At 45.8% G+C, this 19,323-nt stretch overlaps 1 protein-coding gene across 5 annotated transcripts in view; it reads right to left on the reverse strand.

Moving 5' to 3' along the window:
* Nucleotides 1-4,058: 4,058 nt before the first annotated feature.
* ABHD6 (abhydrolase domain containing 6, acylglycerol lipase) overlaps nt 4,059-19,323 on the reverse strand; it is a 54,006-nt gene continuing 38,741 nt past the window's right edge. For all 5 annotated transcript variants that reach the window (XM_080677017.1, XM_080677014.1, XM_080677015.1 and 2 more), the window contains 4 exons: nt 15,892-16,049; nt 12,852-12,906; nt 12,549-12,649; nt 4,059-5,829 (listed from right to left, as the gene is read on the reverse strand). In XM_080677017.1, the coding sequence (XP_080533143.1) occupies nt 5,653-5,829; nt 12,549-12,649; nt 12,852-12,906; nt 15,892-16,049 (491 nt within the window). In that variant the 3' untranslated portion in view covers nt 4,059-5,652. The remainder of the gene's footprint in view (nt 5,830-12,548; nt 12,650-12,851; nt 12,907-15,891; nt 16,050-19,323) is intronic.

Genomic DNA, 19,323 nt, shown 5'->3' on the forward strand with positions numbered 1-19,323 from the left:
GAAAAATATCCTCTGATGAGGATTAACAACAAAAAAAGACAAGAGAGAGGCCCAAGGAGGATGACAGTCCCTTAACATCCACAGCCACAATTCTCCATGGAATTCATATCCACTTATGTGAAGATAAGACAAAGGAGTCTAGCTGGTGTGGCTCAATGGTTGAGCATCAACCTATGAACCAGGAGGTCATGGTTTGATTCTTGGTCAGAGCACATGCCCAGGTTGCAGCTTGATCCCCGGTAGGGGACGTGCAGGAGGCCAATCACATCAATGTTTCTCTCTTTCTCTCCCTCTCTCCTCTCTCTCTGAAAAAAAAGAAAAAAAACCCACACCAATAAATCAATCATTTATTCGTATGTATGTGTGCATGTGTGCATTAGAAGGAGTCCCAGGGGACTGATGGGGGAAGGGTGGGGTTGTTTGGAGTGAGGAGGAGATGCTCACATTTTTCAGCACTTAGTTTATTTTAAAGTGACAAGGCATGATTTTTATAATAGCTAAGTAAAAATCAGGAGTTGTCCCTTATGGTCACAAGAGGGAGCTGTGTACCATACCCATCTGCAGACCTTCCTACCTTTGATGAACAGACATACTCTTCAAGATGTCACCTGGCCGGTAACTCAGGTGGTTAGATCCAACAATATTGCAGGTTCGATCTCTGGTCAGGGCACATACAAGATGCAACCAATGAACACATAAATGGAACAACAAATCATTTCTCTCTCTCTCTCTCTAAAACAAACAAACAAACAAACAAACAAAAACACGATGTCACCTTAGTGGACCAAAATGGGAAAGTAACCTCACAGGGTGATCTGGTCATAAATGTCTAACCGGGCAGGACATGCTGGGTAGCCATGCCCTAGGCCTGTAATTTTAGTGAATGGTTTCTAAGCAAGCCCTGTTCTTCTGTATCTAGGTTAACATACTTTTAAAATGCAGAAATAATACCCCTCAAAGGCATAACCACCCTTAAGAGAGCACATAATCTTGTTAACTACCCTGTAATTTGATGCCGGGCCCTCCTTGCTTTCTTTCACCTTCAGGCAATCTTCCTAAATTCCCTTCTTAATTTCAAAAGTATAAAAGAAACTGCAAACTGCTATTCAGGGAGCATTTGAGATCTTATTTCTCAGCAATTGTCATCAATTTTGGCTCAGATAAACTCTTACAGAAATTCTCCACAGCTTTGGGCGTTTTACATCGACACCTCCCAAAGCAGAAGAGAGGGGAGGGAATGCAAGCTTACTCTCCTTTAGCTGCAGTCCTGAAATCCAAGAAAAATCTGAAAACCAATTTCTTCTTCATCTGGTGCCAATGCTTACTCTGAATTGAGGTGAAGCTTTTTATAGCTTTTGTCCTATTTACTGTGGGCATTCACACAGTGCACAGCAGAAATATGATACTGTTTTAAAAAAGGAACAACAGGCCAAAATGGAGTCACTTTTGCTAAGCCAGGTCACCAAACCAAAACTTAGTAACTAACTAAAGTGCAGTTTCAGCCTCTCCCAGGAGTTGGATTTTAAGCACATTAGTTTGTAATGTCCTGATCAACTCTAGTGAGATAATCTGCCTGAGAAGACGGAGCCCCCCCCCCCCCCCCCCGCCTCCCATCCCCCAAACCCCTGACTTCCCCTAAGCTTTAGGGCCTAAGGGAAGGTGTCTTTGCCTGAAACAATCCATCCCAGCCTCCTTCTGCCTATAGGAACCTCCCATTTTGTACAGTTCATCGGAGCACCTCTAGTTGCTAGATGGGATGTGGCCCAGTTCATGAATCACTTAAGCCAATTAGATCTTCACATTTACTCGGTTGAATTTTTGTTCTTTAACAATACATCTGATCATGTAAGGTGGTCCCAGGCCCTACTGGGGGTCTTATAGAATGTACATACCACAATACCTTTCTAAAATCAGGAAACTCCGGAATTACAGAATCATATCTGGCTCTGTGAGATGTGGTAAGAGATTGTAGACCAATACTCCCATTAAATAGTTGCCCTTCAGCAACTTACCCCCAGCCAGCTTTGACCTTGGGTCATTGGGATTGTCACTTTAGTATCACTTCCTGCCTCTTCTTCTGTCTCCTATGCCCTGAGGAGCTTGACAGCCTCTTAGGTGTGCCTTAAAGTTCCAAGTCATGGCTTTGAGGGTTTAGGGACCAACGATCCAGAAACCAATGAAGAAAGGTTCCTCTAGAAGCCAAGGGAGAGGGGCTGTCTTGTTGCTGAAAGGAACCATCAGATGTCCTCTCCCTCTATGGTCACACAAGATCCTCATCCCATCACAGGCACAGGCAACTCAGGTCCACTTCCTGGTCACTTCCAGCCCAGAGAGCAGCAACCATGGGCCCAGCACAGTAGCCCCAGGAACTATTTGGTGAATGGACAGCTGGGTCACCATCCTCAGCCAGGGCCTAAGGTGTGGCCGCAGCGACCTGTGGCTGAAGCTGCCACACACTGGCCTCGTCCAGGTGAGCCAAAAGGGACTCAGAACCCATGAAACAATGGGCCAGAGAGCTCCTGCCTGAACCAGTGGAAGCACTGTTTTTGTAGGTCATCTTCTGTCCTTAACCAAGAAGCTTTGCTCTACGGGTCACCTCTGTGGCCTTGGGCAAGATCCGTCACCTCTCTCCGTGCACCGGTTTCCTTGGCACAGGGCACATGCACCTCTCGGTCTGTGTGAGAGCTTGATAAGGTGATACATGGAAACCACTTAGAATAGTGCCTCCAAGCCTGGGTTGTTGTACATTACAATCTCCCAGTATTACATTACTGATTTTCAGCTTTTCTTCTTTTCTAATATATGGATCGAGGCCTATAAAATTCCCTCTGAATACTGCTTTAGCTGCAATCCCACAAGTTTGATATGTCACTTTCTGGGAATCTTTTTGGACAAAGCAACAAAGTTCCCTGGGAGGGCAATAGTGAGGGGCTCAAACGACACACCCACAGGCAGCCCCATCCAACTGATGTGTTTCTTGCATCAGTCCCTCCTGGTGTCACCTCTACCCTAGACAAGAAGCTCAGACCAGTGGCACACCGAGTCCTAACCACTGCTGGCCCCTCAGCCTCTTCAATACCTGCCCAGAGGGCCCATCCTCAGCACCCGCAGGCCGACTCCAGGCAGTGGGAGCAAGAGCCCACTTGCATTGCCTGGCTTCTCGTTGCTATTCAGAAGCTGCTGGCCGTCTTTCAGGCAGGGCTGTGATGAATGACCCCTTTCTTCTTTCCAAGACTGTCATTAAAGGCACACACAAGCGTGGTGTGGCTTGGGGGCAGCCAGCTGGCAGTAACCAGCAGGCTCTTCATGATCACAAAGGCGGGAAGTGGGGCACAGGGGGAGCTGTGCTTTTCCACTTGGGAATCTTCCTGGCACGGTGGGGCCCGAACTGCAGGACCAAGGGAGACCCTTGAAAACCCACCTCATGGGTTTGTCACAAGTGACTCTTACATGCTCTGCTCATGACTTCCAGGCAATGCTTTCCGGTGACAGTGAGGGGATGGGGGAGGCCATGTCCCGCTGCAGACCCTGCCCACTGTCCCTCCTTGTGGCTCCTTTGCAGGTGATCCTGAGCTGCTATCAGCCCAGGAAACAATTCCTGCTCTTAGCAGGGCTACTGATCTGAGGCTCTGACCCAGGTCTGGGCCTCCCTGAAACCCTGAGGAAACCATCTCTCACCACCCAGACCCACCAAGAACGACCCCTCCCAGAACTTCACTCAGCTCAGAACTCGTGTGAAGGTGGGAGATTGGAACAAGTAGATGTCTATCTACTTTCTTTTCTGTTTCACCGATTTTTGCTCTCTTCTGCATTATTTCCTTTTATTTTTTTTCTAGGTTTGATTTACTATTTCTTTTCTAGCTTCTTAAAATGGAAGCTTAAATTATTGATTTTCAGCTTTTCTTCTTTTCTAATATATGGATCGAGGCCTATACAATTCCCTCTGAATACTGCATTAGCTGCAATCCCACAAGTTTGATATGTCACATTTTCATATCTTGTTTTAAAGACCTGTTTCATCCTTTTTTGATAAAATATCCAGAGTCCCGAATTCCAAATTAAACTATTAAGTTCATCTCATTTTATTTACAGAATCACTTGGCTGTAGATTCTCTGTAAAAAGATTGGAAAGAGTGAAGGAAGCTCCTGGGGTTAGGGTTCCCAAATCCAACAGAAGAGGGTCAAGGGGACAGCTTGATGACTCTTGCCTTTGATTTTGATAAACCACTTCAATTGAATGAAAAATGTAAACATGAGAGAGAGAGAAACATTAATTGGTGGCCTCCTGTACATGCCCCGACCCAGGATCGAACCCACAGCCTAGATATGTGCCCTGACTGGGAATGGAACCCACAATCTTTTGGTGTACTGGATGACGATTCAACCAACCGAGCCACACGGATCAGGGCAGAATAAGCCTGACTTTAAAACACCCTTAACCCAGGTAACAGAAAATCTGCCAATGTCGCACATAATTAGGAGCTTAGAAATAGTAGCTGTCTGCATGTTGTTGATCTAGACTTCTTACGTTTATTTCATATCACTGTGATCATTTACAGCTGTTTAGACTGATGCTCGAGCACGTGACTGTTCACAGAATTCACAGAATTCATTATCTCACTGGTATTTTACATCCAAGGGTTCTCAGTAGCACAGCCACATAGGAGAGGCCCATGAGATGCTTGTGTCTGATCACTTAGGACCCGAGTCTGGCTATTTAGATAGATGTCTACAACATTATTGCTTCATTAGTCCTATTTTTTAAAAAAGACTTTACTTTTTCTTTTTTAATTATTGATTTCAGAGAGAGGAAGGGAGAGGAAGAGAGAGAGATAGAAACATCAATGATGAGAATCACTGATGGGGCATGTGCCTTGATGGAGAATCGAACTGTGACCTCTGGTTCATAGGTCAATGCTCAACCATTGAGCCACATGGACCAGACCATTAGACCTATTTTTAAAAATAAATTATTCCCAGAAACCCACCCTGCCAGGTGTGCTTCACACTGTGGCTGAGTTCACTCGTGGCACAGCTGACATGTGGGGCTGATCAAACCCCCTATGGGTGAGGTATGTTCTCTGCTGCTCCAAGGGCTGGCCAAGGCGGAACAATGTCCCTCTGCAGGTGCAAATATCTTCTGCAGCGTGTCACTTTCCAGCCGGGTCTTGCAGCTGACATCTGCATTCACATATAGGTCTCTATGTAAAACTTAAGACATAAACAAGAGGGGCTTGGCGAATGGGGACTAATGCTCCTAAAACAGCCACTGACCATGCAGGAGAGAACGTCTGAAGCAACAGCAATACCTCAAGTCTCAGTCTGTAAAAAGTGTTTTAAAGAAGATGATGTCCTCCATGATTGTGGTTCAAGGTGACCGCTTTGTGAATGAACCTGAAGACTTCTCGGTAGGTTTCAAGGCTGGATTTTCTTATTTTGTTTCATATGAGTTTCTATTTTGTGAAAAACATCTTGGAGATTTCTTCGTAGCCCCCAAAGCTCTGTGGATCTGACGAGGGCAGGGCACTGGCTTCCTCAGGGCTGCTGGCGCTCTGAACGCTGTTGGGGCAGGATCCCTGAGAAGTGGTGGCTGCGTCCGATTTGGAGATGGGAGCGGATGTGGCGTGCAGGTGGCAGGCTGCACTCGGGGCCTCAGTCCAGCTTCTTGTTGTTGTCTGTATTGTGCACAGAAGCTAAAAAGTCGACGATGAGCTTGGCTGTCTTCCGAGGTCTCTCCATCACCACAGAGTGCCCGCAGTTTTCCAGAAGTTCCACCTGGCAGTTGGGGATAGACTTGGCCAGCATGTCTGCCCCGGACACGTCGAGTACCTGCAGGACAAGAGCGGAAACTCGATGGAAAAGATTCAGACACCTGGGTGCACTCGGCGGACAGACTCCCACTGAGACCGCAGGGGTGGTTTTGGGGACCAAGCCACTTAAGTGTTAGGCCTTGTGGCTCTCTGGCACAGGTGACTCATGGCTCCTGTTTTATTCTGCAACTCGGGGCCAGGAGCTGAGGTGCTGCCTGTGTCACTGAGGTGGAAACAGTGCCTGCCCTCGAGGAGGTTCTGGTCTGGGAGGGAAGGCAGACAGGTGGGCAGACAAAGGCGATGTCACAGAGCTCTGATGGGGGAGGATCCTGGAAGCTGAGGGAGCACAGAGAGTAGAATTCATGGACGAGGGTGGGAGGCCGTGGCAAGCACAGGGACAGCTAGTATCTAGGGGCTGAGACACAGTATCTAGGTGGGGAGAGTGGGAAATGAGGAGGACACAGCACACAGGGAGTGGGGAGGGCCTCGTAAGGAGGTGCGATGGGGAGGAGGGGCCCCACTCCTCCAACCGTGTTGGGTGTCTGACCTTCATGTCAGGACAGTGGGGAGCCCCGAGGCTGTGTTAGGGACTTAGACGTGATCAGGCTGGGCCGAGAATGCACCGAGGGCTGGATCAGGGTGGGTCAAGCGTGGGAAGGACACAGGGAAGATACCAGAGGACACTAATTGCTAATGATCACAACTGGGGAGCTCTCTTTGAAGGCCCTTTGGGGTCCCCAGCTGTGAATTATGAGGAATGCTTTTCCAATGTGAAAGCCACCATTTTCCAGGGCTGACACTTTTCAACAAGTTAGTTAGTTTCACTTCAGTCATCTGGGTTGCCTTGCTATTATGCCAATCCAACTTACTTTTTCTCGCCAACACCCTCGCTTGGTGATGTATTTGCATTCATCCCCCGCCCCTCTTTTTAATTCTCACCTGTTTTTATTAATTTTAGAAGGAGAGGGAGGGAAGGAGAGAGCGTGAGAAACACTGATTGGTTGCCTCCTGTACACACCTGACCAAAAGCCAAGTATGTGCTCTGAGATCAGGAATCAAACCCGAAACCTTTTGGTGCTCCCCTTCTCTCATCACTTTCACCCTCAACTCATCCCAGATAAGAGGGCCCCTCCTCTCATCCTTAACAGCAAAAGCGAAACCCCAACAAACTTGAGTGCTGTCTGTTTTTGAGCTTCATCCTCATCACCCCACATCAGGAAAATCACGATTTCCCCCCCATTGGAAATGGGGCAAGCAGAATGCAGAGCACCCCTGGGCGGCAAAAAGAAACAGTGAATGGGAAGCTTGGCGAGAGGGGCGCACCCCCTGGAGAAACTGAACCCCTCTGCCTGTCACTCATTCATAGACAAGGTTGCTGTGGCAACTGAGCAGATATAAAGCCTGGCTGCTGTGGAAATGCAGGTGGAGTCACCATGTCAAAGCATGAAAAAGTAGAAACTCCCAATGGAGTCCCTGTCCTATAGAGATCAGACACAGCTCACAGGCAAAAAGACCCACGTGAGCTTCTAGCTTTGACCCTGCTAGGCCGTTAAACGCAGCAATCCCATAGTCACCCACATGAAACAGCTGGACCGGTCCTCCCGAGGGATGCACGTCTGTGGGAACCATGTCAGCGATTTGTTGGCAGGACACACAGATAAATGGTGAATTTTCCTCCATCCCTACTAGGGCGAGGGAAGCGAGGCACTTGCCTTTGGCACAAACATGTAAGTGGGTGCCAAAGAAGTCGGTAATTAAGACGAATACTATTTTAATGCAATATGTAAAAAAAATGTTAATACAAAAAGATCTATGATGAACAAAATATCAAAATTATAGAGACAGGATCCGCCCCTACATTGCACAACACACCTCCGAGTTCCAACCCTGCCATGTGCTATAGCGGCAGGTCCACTGTAAGCTGCTGGAGGGCAGATCCTGTCTGTCTTGGTCCCTACTGTATCCCCAGGGTCGAATAGTGTCAGGCACATAGTAGGTGTTCAATAAATATCTGTTAGCTGACTTCAATGTATAGGCGGTCATTTGGTGGGTTTGTCCCTTCGCTAGTTGGTTCATTCATTTTCTTGTTCACTCATTCTCTGTGTGCGTTCTGGGTCTCTGTGTACCAGGGACTATGCTGGCAGGGAAAAGGGACCTAAAGAGAAATACACCTTGCTGATCTCCCCAAGGCCCTCCCTCTCTGTGGACTGAACAGAGAGGAGAAGTGCTTGAACGAGTGCGCAGAAATCCTCAGGAAGGTCTGCCAGGTTCAGTTGTGCAGGGTGTATACTGCCCACATTCAGGGAGCATTGCTCACATTGACGACGATGCACACGCCTCCCCTGCAGTTGTGCAATACAGCGCCCTCCTACACAGATCCAAAGTGAGGGAGACTGAATGCAGGCTGGCAGGGGCGTGTCTGTGACACCACGTGATGACAGAGCAGTAAAGAAGCCAGACGGCTTGGGAAGCAAAAGGCCATGAAATACCGAGCCCTAAATTCTCTGCTACTTGGTCTCTGCCCTCAGGGTGGGCCAAAGGACACATAAGGGTCTGGTCATGTTTATAGCAGGACCATGGGAGGTCAGGCTCTTTTTCCAGAACCAAATGGACTTAAGAGCCCTGGAGGCAATTCTGGACCTTGGCAGAAGCCGGCTGTCAGAGGCAAAGGACATGAACAATAATTTATTTTTGATAACGGGAGAAAGATCACCTTCATATACAGGTTTATAGTTGTCAGTACATGAAATACAGTTTATTCTTGTATTATTATTTATTATTATATTATTTTCAAAAGTAGGCTTACAGTTGTGAGTATATGAAATAGTTTATTCTTGTATTATTAATGACTAGTTATTGTATTATTTTCCATATAAACAACTGTGGCCCTACTTTGCCCCACCCTATCGTTGTCTCACTGGCACTTCACAGTCACCCAGCAGAAGAGAAGCCTATGATTTAGAGCAGCTGACTGTCTTGCTCAAGGTCACAGGCTAATAAAGGGCAAAGGCAGGGCTGGACTCCAGACTTTCCGACTCCAAGGCCAGTGATCTAGTTTCTACAAGTGTCTCTGCAGGTTCTGGTCTCTCTCTCGCTGCTGGTCCCTGAGAACCCTGATCACCTTTGGGATTTTTAGAATGAAGAAAGGCCTTCATTGTTCTGACTGATTTCTGAGTGAATGACTCCCTGCTGGCCTAGCCCGAGCCTGCCTCTCACACAGACACACACAAAGCTTCTTTCAGCGTCTGGGCTGCTGCAGAAGGGAGCACAGAGCCCGCCCCCTCCCCACACCCTCATTCTGCGCTGTGCATCCTCGGCCATACCTGGCTGACTTGAGGTAGCTGCTCTCTGCTGATGCCCTCATCCCTCCCTCACATGCTGTGGCCTGGCTTCTCCTCCCATCTCTTCCTGGGCCGTGGCACACAGTTGCAAGCCTGTGCGGCTGCAGTCTGACCTCCTGCCTGTGCTTTCATCAGCCGACACCGTTGGGATGTGCTGCAGGCCAGCAGGGCTCACAATGGTGGCTTTCACCTTGGAGTCCTCAGAGGATCTGTCTCAATGGGGACAGCTTTTCTCTAATAGCCTTTGCTCACAGTATTCAACAGCCAAGACCCCAGGACACCCTTTAACAGACACTGCACTGCTGTCTGCCTGTGGGCCTTGTGAGGGCCCCATTTCTCACCGCCCCTCTTGCTTTTCACATTTTAGAAGAACTTTCAATAAGAGATGATTTCTAGCCCTGGCCGGTTTGGCTCAGTGGGTAGAGCATTGGCCTGCAGACTGAAGGGTCCCAGGTTCGATTCCGGTCAAGGGCATGTACCTTGGTTGCGGGCACATTCCCAGTAGGGTGAGGGCAGGAGGCAGCTGATCAATGTTTCTCTCTCATTGCTGTTTCTAATTCTCTATCCCTCTCCCTTCCTCTCTGTAAAAAATCAATAATATATATATATTTTTAAAAAAGAGATGATTTCTAAAGAACAGTTGCAATTAAAAAAAAAAAAAAAGAGAAGCTTCTGGGTATAAATCAGTATTTCTTTGAGGGTTTATTATGGGTTGACTGTGTCTTCCCCAAATTCACATGTTGCACCAGTATTGCAAAATGTGACTTCATTTGGAAATGGGGTCACTGCAGATGTAATTAGTTAAGATGAGGTCATACTGGAGCAGGGTGGGCCCATAATTCAATATGACTGGCATCCTTAGACAAGGGGGAAATTTACACAGAGGCACACAGGAATGGGGGAAGCCATGTGAAGATGAAGGGGGAGAGCCGGGCAAGGCACCTGCAAGCCGAGGGACACCAGCTGCCAGCAAAGCACTGGAAGCTGGGCAGAGGTCTGGGACAGCCCGCCCTTCCGTCTCACAGAAGGAACCACCTGCTCACACCTTGGTTCTAGACTTCTAGCTTCCAGAATTGCGAGACTATTTATTTCTGTTGTTTAAGCCTCCCAGTTGGTGGTACTTTGTTGTGGCAGCCCTTGCAAACGAACCCAGAGCCATCTGACAAAACCTATTAAATTTTAAAAATGCACATGCCCTCTGACCCGGTGATTCTACACCTAAGAATTTACCCTTTAGATGTGCTCTCATGCTCCACAAACATACATATAATCGTGCTCACCGAGCTACTGCTTAAAAGCAAAAAGCTGGAAATGACCTAGATGACTGTCAGAAGGGCACTAATTAAAAACATCATGCAGCTCTCAAAAAGAAGAGCGTAAAGCACTGTGTCGGGCATGAATCACTCATGGAAACCTAGAGGGAATGTGTAACGGGGAGCAGGCTATCTGCGCTGTCTCCAAGTGTCTTCCCACAGACTGCTTATTGGCCGCAAGGGGAGAAAGAGTAAATCTACAATGAAGAAATCAGACAACACCCTATTATGTGTCTGAGGGTGTGACATTGATAACTCATAAAATATTTCAGCCAGGGACTGTAATATAACCTGACTTGAATCATGAGGAGGCAGCAAATAAACTCAAATTGAGGAACATTTCATAAAATAACTGGCCTGTACTCTTAAATATCTCAGCGTCATGAATGACAAAGGCGGACTGAGGGATCCACAGAGACAATGACCTGTAGGAGGTGACCCTGCAGTAAACCCTGGTTCAGGGTCCAGGAGGAGGAAGAGGAGGCTTCTGTGTAGGACATTATTGAAACGACCGATGGAATTGGAATATGGATCGTAGATTAGATAAAAGCATCTCATCCAAGTTAAATTTCCTGAATGTGGTAATGTACGGTGTTTATATGAGAGAATACTCTTGTTCTCAGTAAGTACACTCTGATGTACTGGGGTTAAAGGGGCATAATGTAAGCAACCTACTCCAAATGGTCCAAACATAGATAGATAGGTGAGAATGATAAAGCCAATGTGGCAGATGTTAAAACACTAGTTATGAATAAAATGTGGTAACAGAACGATGGAATGGCACTCAGCAATAAAAAGGGACGATTGGTATATGCAACAACATGGGTGAACCTCCAAAACATGCTTGAGTGGAAGAAGCCAGATGCAAAAGATTACTAGTTATATGATACCATTTATATGAAAATTCTAGATAAGGCAACACTAGAGAGACAGAAATCAGATCAGTGGTTACGGGGTCTGGGATGATGAATTGCAGATGGTCAGGAGGGAATTCTGGGAGTGACTGAGTGTCCAACACCGAGGTAGATTTTAAGGCATGTAAATCCACCTCCAGTAAAGCAGGTAAAAATTTGGGAATTTAGGTAAAGCATGTACAGGAGTACACTGTACTATTCTTATAATTTTTCTGTAAATTAGAAATTATTTCAAAATATTTTTTAAAAATAGAATGAGTAGATCAGTATGGGCTGATATGAAATAATTTCTAAGATCTATATTTCTTATAAATATGAAGGTACAAAACGGTGTATACAGCATGTTTAAAAAACTTAAATATGTATGTAGCATGTCTGAAAAACGTACTGGTAAAACTTCTCTGTGCATGTGTGTCTGCTGAGAACGGTAGGCAGACGCTGGCTGCTGGCGTTGTCCGTGAGGGCCTTGGGACTCTGCCTGCCATGGGTTTGGGTGTTGTCAGTGACTGCGCTGACACCATAACAGCAGAGCTGAGGAGCTGTGACAGATCATATGGCCCACAAAGTCGAACATTTTACTCTCTGGCTCTTTACTCTCTTGCCCATCCCTAGGAAATTGAAGAAATATACTCAGGACAGTAAGTGTTGCCTCAAGGAAATGGAAATTGGGATCTGGGATTTTCATTTTTAACCTTTTTATATTCTCTGAAGTTATTGTTGTTTTTAAATATGTTTTTATTGATTTTTTTAGAGAGAGAGCATGGGAGAGGTTTAGAGAGATAGAAACATCGATGAGCCCCCTACTGGGGATGGAGCTGCAACCTAGGCATGTGCCCTGACCGGGAATCGAACCAGCGACCTGTTGGCTCCTGGGTCGACACTCAGCTGCTGAGCCATACCAGCAGGCATTCTCTTAAGTTTTTATATTATATGGCTTTGATAAAAATAATTTTTAAAAACGATTTATAATTGCCTTTCATTTTAAAGGACCAATGTTGTTGCTCTCAACTCACAGCACGATGCTGCCGTAAACACTGGCACTGACCCAGGGTTGTCCCTCTCTTCCTGGTGTCAGACACCAGCCCACCAGCTGGCTTTACCAACAGCCTCCCGCTTTTCCTCAGAGGCCGGGGCACCTGGCACAGGTGGCCCCAGGGACATGCTACATACCTGGTCTTGTTTCCCCCAGATGATCTGTGTGGGGACCTTGATCTTGTCCATGTTCTGATGGAGGGAGTATCTCGACTTCTCATTGATGATTTCCAAAAACACTTTTTAGAAAAGGAAAACAAAGTGAACGAATGCTGGGCTGTGCCCCGGGGCACCACCGTACAGCATAGGACAGTCATTGGGTCCAATCGCCACTTTCTCTCTCAGGGGCTCAACAAAACAGACTCTGAATGTAAGAAATAAAAGCCACCCACCCATACAGCTTCACTTGCCCCAGCTCAAAGCTCAAAGCAGACTACTCACACTTTCGGTAGAAGTTGTTATGAGGGATGCGAACGTCCACAAGGCCTTGCAGGATCTAAGGACAAATAATCCACAGTTAGAAGGCAAGTGAAGATTCACTTCCTCAGGCTCCTCACGGCTCTGGGACAATGAAGGAAATAAAAGTCCAGACATTCACAAAATTGTCAAGGTTTTTAAGGCCCGATACCCCGAATTCCCATGATAGAGTACAATATGATGTAATTGCTCACTAATATCCAAATGCAGAATAAGGTCTATTTAGAAAATTAAACTATTGTGGATGGTGAGTCTCTTAAACAATAAAGAATTAAACTATTGCCCTAGCTGGTTTGGCTCAGTGGACAGAGCATCGGCCTGTGGACTGAAGGGTCCCGGGTTCGATTCTGTTGAAGGGCACGTACCTTGGTTGCAGGTTCCCCGGCCCTGGTTGGGGTGCATGCAGGAGGCAGCCAATCGATGTGTCTCTCTCTGTCTCTCCCTCTCCTTTCCACTCTCTATAAAAGTCAATGGAAAAGTATCCTTGGGTGGGGATTAACAAAAAGAAAGAAAGAAAGAAAAAAGAATAAACTATTGGAAGAATCTGGGAGGGTGCAGAGTCCCTTGTTTATTGCTCGACATTGTCTTTGCCTCCCCTGCTGCAGTCTGTGAAGGCTGCAGCTGCTGTGGATCTCCTGGACCCAGACACTGACTGAGAGGTGCGTGGCTAGAAGGAACACAACGCCCACTTCCCCTGCCTCAGGGCTCTTGAGGTAGGTCCTAGGTTCACATTAGCAGCCACCACTCCTCTCATCTTCCTGGGAATGGTCTGAATCTTTTAAATGCACTCTCAGGAGTCCTGTGCATGGATTAAAGTGGGAAAATCAGCCATAACTGCTCTGGACTAAACCAACCCCTGGAGCATGACTAGAACCTAAAAGGACCAGAAGCACAAGTCCAGAGGTGAGCCAATGGCAAGCTGTCAATACACTGTGCTCAACTTCAGACATTTTCTTTGCTCTATCTATCTGCACCCATGCATCATATCTATCGGGCATCCACCCGCCCATCCTCCACCTCTGCTCCACCTACCTATCCATCCATCCATCCTGCATCTCTGAATCATATATGCACATGTCTACTGATGTATCCATCTACTTGTATCCACCAACCCATCTACTCTCCATCCTGCATTCTCCAGACATCCTCCCATATAGCCAATCAAGCATCCAGCCATCCATCTATCCTGCATCTTAAATCATCTATGCATGTGAACACATCATTTCATGAATTCATCTATCATGCATCTACCCACACCCCCATGCTCCATCCCTGCATTATTCAGGCATCCTTGCATCCACTGATCCATCCAATCTACACCTAAGACCTATTTCATGCAAGTATTGTGCCAAAAGCTGAGGACAGAGCAGCAAATTAAGACAAAGTCCCTGATCTTACAGAGTTTAGACTGTAAGACACAAACAAACAAACAGACGACAGTCATAACACTGGTGGTTGGGTGCCCCTTCTCTCCTAGGAGGGAAAGACTTTAGAGCTGCCATTTATTTTCTCCTGGCATTTTCATATCCCTGACAACTCAAAATTTGGAATTTTCTAAAACTGGCCACTCTATTCAGGGAAGAGATCAGTGCCTGGAGGGGATCAGTGCAGCTTCACAACTAAAAAGGATTTCAGGGCCTGACTGGTGTGGCTCAGTGGTGAGTGTCGACCTATGAACCAGGAGGTCACTGTTTGATTCCCAGTAAGGGCACATGCCCCAGGTTGCGGGCTCAATCCCCAGTAGGGGGCGTGCAGGAGGCAGCTGATCAATGTTCCTCATCATTGATGTTTCTTATCTCTCCCCCTCCCTTCCTACTTGACATCTGCGCTTGGAGGCCTCATAGGCAGTTTGAACTTAAGGCACCCAAAATGGAGCTGTTAGCTTGTCCCCTAAATGCACTCTCTCTCTCCTTCTCCTATTCAGAAAATGCTGCCTTTATTCAACTCAAGTACCAGAAGTCACTGTGACTCCTCACTTTCCCTCATCATCCACATCCAATTTGCCAGTAAGTCCTCTGTTCTTCCTCCCAAAGCATTTCAGATCTCCTGTCTCCACTGCTGCCACCCTAGTCCACACCGCCATCATCTGAGCCACATCAGCAACCTCATGGCTTTCCCTGCTTCTGTCTTTACCCCCACAATCCTTCAGGGGTACTCCGATCCTACTTAGAGAAACCCCAGACTCCTTCCCATAACCCATCCGGTGCTACATAAGCTAGCCCAGTGGTTCTCCAAGTGGATTTTGGGAGTCCATGAGGTTAAACTATTTTCATAATAATACTAAATGTTATTTGCCTTTTTCGCTTTGACTTTCTCAAAAGCAGACTGATTTTCAGAGCCTACAGAATAAGGGACAATGTCACTCTGGTGGCTAATGAAATAAGTGCATCTATATTCTTGTGTTTTAAGTTTTTATGACTTAATTTCTAATATGGGAAATATCAACAGTTATAACTTTCACAAATGAACACTCTTTGGGGTTCTCAATAATTTTTGAAAGTATAAAGTGGTCCTGAGATTTTTTAAAAATTGAGAATCTCTGGTTGAGCCCCTGCCTCCCTTTCCAACCTCATCCATCGCATCCTCTCCCTCATCCTCTGGGCTCCAGTCACCCAAGGCCCCTTTTAGCGTCTTGAACTGGCCTATATTTTTTCTACCTCTGAACGTGCTATTCCTTCAAAGAGGCTTATCCAATCTTATGCTGCCTCCCTGTTTTATTCACTGCACCATCTTTATTTCCCCTAGAAAACTTATTATAATTTGTAAGAATCTGTCTACTTGTTAATTGTCTGCCTCCCCACTAGCCTGTGTCTACCCAGGAACCTCTTCTGTCTTATTCATTGACCTCTGTGCCCAAGCACAGTGCCTGACATGTCACGGCCACTGCACAGACACTTGTTGAATGAATAGATAGGTAAGTTCAGGGGGGAGGGTGCATGAAGCAAGCTGTGCTGGCCACTGCACCTCTGGCAGGAGGCAGGCACCTTGCTGCTGAGTCACATACCTGCTGGGGCACCTTGAAGCGGACGTAGGAGCAGAGCTGCAGCATCTCACTCATCTCCTCCGGGGTGGACGGGATCAGCGGGATCTTCTCCATGGCGGCCGAGTCCTGTAGTTCTCTGAGCCGTCGTATGAATTGATTATCAGTTGAGTATTGCAGGCCTGGGGGATTCAAACCAAAACAGCTTGGCCATTCATCTACCTTCTTACCAACCCCCATCTTAGAGAGGGAACGTCTAGTATCAGCTAATATGTTTCAGGGGTTTTTCTTCAGATTCCTTTTTAATGGGTTCTGCCATCCTTGCTCAACGTCAAAAGCACACCCTGAAGAGAAACAGAAAAAAATTCCTCCAGATATTTTACGGACGGGTGACCAGCAGCATGGGGAGCCCGTAAGAAATACTGAAGCTCAGCCCCTCCCTAAGTCTCCTGAATCAGATCTGCACTTTAACAGCTGTCCGAGACTTATCTGTATGATAGAGTTAAGAAGCATTATCCTAGAAGACCGCTCGCCTGAGCCCCTTTCACATCTATGCTGTTGAGAGGAGATCTCACGAAATGCATGATGGGAAGAAAACAGAGAATTGGTGGAACTGACTACTCCTCCCTTTGTCCTGGACCCACTTAATAATCTCTTATTTGGGGTCAATACACAAAACACAGTGAGAGCAAGTCCCCCTCTGAGCCACCCCCTACGTTGGGGCAGCGTCTGCCCTCTGTACAGTCTCCTTTCCTCCAGGACAGCACCAGGCAATCCATCGTGAGACTGAAAAACTTTGAGAAGGCCCTGGCTGGTTTGGCTCAGTGGTTAGACCGTCATGGGTTCGATTCCTGGTCTAGGGCATGTACCTCGGTTGGAGGTTCTCCAGCCCCAGTAGGGGCACATGCGGGAGGCAATCAATTGTTGTATCTCTCTCACGTCGTCGTTTCTCTCTCTCTCCCCTTCCTCCCACTCTCTCTAGAAATAAATGGGAAAAATATCCTCCAGTGAGGATTTTAAAAAAAGCTTTGAGATGGTCCATTATTTCCTGCACCCTGGAGCATGGCACAAGAGAGTTTACACAAACTGATGTACACAGGAATGCAAAAATAACTTTCACTTCCAACAATGAGCATATATCTAGGTGTTTAACTTAGCTACAGAAATGGCTTTTATTTACTTTAATTTTTTTCTATTTGAAGAACTAGATTTTTGAAAGGCAATGGCATTGATACTAAGCTGCAGAAATCCACACTTTACAAATCTCCTATATTCAGTAGCTCCTTTAAATCCATTATGGGCATCAAGTGGCTTTCACAATGCCATGAGGGTGGATTGCATGATCTATTTTCTTTCACTTTAAAGACAATCCAGACTAAATGTCATGTGGTATCTTGCACTGGATCCTGGAACAGAAAAAGGACACTAGTGGAAAAACGAATGAAATCCAAATAAAGCCTGGAGTTTCGTTAACAGTAATGTACCAATGCTGGTTTGAGAGTGGTGACACATTTACTGTGGTAATGTGAGCTGTTAACAATGGGAGGAAAACTGGATGAAGGGTAGATGGAACTCTGTACTATCTTTTGCAACACTTCTGCAAACTTAAAAAAATTATTTCAAAGTAAAAAAAGTTTATCTTTCCATTTTCACATACAGTTTTAAATTTTCAATGGAAACTCAGGTGTACAACTCTTTGAGCAAATGAACATACACTTGAAAAAGCCAGTTAGATCTGACCTTCCATAAGCGATTTAAAAATCTAATAACCTTTCATAGGAGCTGTTTCTCCAATTCTCAAACTTTATTATTAAAAGAACAAATGGAGAACAGTATGGAGTTTCCTCAAAAAAACTAAAAATGGAACTCCCATTTGACCCAGTGATCCCACTTCTAGGAATATATCCCAAGAAATAGAAACATGAATCAGAAAGGATATATGCACCCCTATGTTCATAGCAGCACAATTCACCATTGCTAAGATTTGGAAACAGCCTAAGTGCCCATCAGCAGATGACTGGATTAAAAAACTGTGGTACATCTACACAATGGAATACTACGCTGCGGTAAAAAAGAAGTTCTTACCATTTGCAACAACATGGATGGAGATGGAGAGCATTATGCTAAGTGAAATAAGCCAGGCAGAGAAAGATAAATATCACATGATCTCACTCATTTGTGGAATATAATGAACAACATAAACTGATGAACAAAAATAGATCCAGAGACAGAGAAACATCAATCAGAACGTCCAACCTCAGGGAAGGTAGGGGAGGGTGGGGGTAAGGGGGAGAGATCAACCAAAGGACTTATATGCATGCATATGGGCCTAATCAATGGACATAGACAACAGGGGGGTGGGGTCATGAATTGGAGGTGAGGGGTAATGGGGGAATAAGGACACATATGTAATACCTTAATCAATAAAGAAATTAAAAAAAAAAAAAGAACAAATGATTTCAGACATGGTACTTGGGAAGAGGAGGAGAGAAAACCCAGTAGGAGCTTGACTTCAATTCCAATGTCCTCACCAGACCTGAAACTATTTGCTTTCAGAGTGACTGAAAGATTTTGAAGGTCTGTTCAGTTACATTTTAGTGAGGTATACAGGTTTGACTCAAGGCTGGGTTCTAGTGGGTAAAGGGGGTCGTGGACATGAGTCACATTCAGGAGACAGTGAACATAAATTGACTTCCAAAAAAGCCACAGCTTGGGTTCTGCAGCCAGACAGCCTGGGACCAGTTCCTATGCTGGCTCAGGCACTTATATAATTTCTTTGTACCTCAATGTTCCTACTAATAAAACGGGCATATTATCTTGATCTGGATATAACTACATTACTGAGATGTACACTTAAAATTTGGGCAATTTATATCATACTCCAACGAAGTACCAGAGAGACAGGAAGCAAAACAAGGAAGAAGAGAAAAATTAGTATTTTTCTCTCTAACATATTATAAATCCAAGTTCAAAGTCTAAGGTAAGAAAAATGAATTTTTAAAAAATTCAACTTCAGATCATAATTTCTGGGGACATGTTACAGCTCAAGTTGACATGCATACATGTAAGAACAAAGAAACTAAAGTTGTTGATTTTTAAAAAAGATCTTGTAATGAGTAAAGATCTCTGAGTTTTCGGCAAAAAAGAGGAGAGACATAATAATAATACCATCACTTCATAAAGTCACAGTGATGGCAACAATGAACTCTATAAACAGCTTAGCTCACAAGAGCTCAATAAATATTATTATATTTCAACTAGAGGCCTGGTGCACAAATTCACGCACAGGTGGGGTCCGGCTGGCCTGCCCCGATCGGGGCTGATAGGGCCAGGCCAGCTGGGGGGTCAGGGGGGACTGTGGAAGGTTGGCCGGCCGGCCCCGCCCCCTGGTTGAACTCCCAGTCAAGGGGACAATTTGCATATTAGCCTTTTATTATACAGGATGTATTTATGAGC

This window comes from Plecotus auritus (genome assembly GCF_963455305.1).
Source record: "Plecotus auritus genome assembly, chromosome: 6".
NCBI lineage: Eukaryota > Metazoa > Chordata > Mammalia > Chiroptera > Vespertilionidae > Plecotus > Plecotus auritus.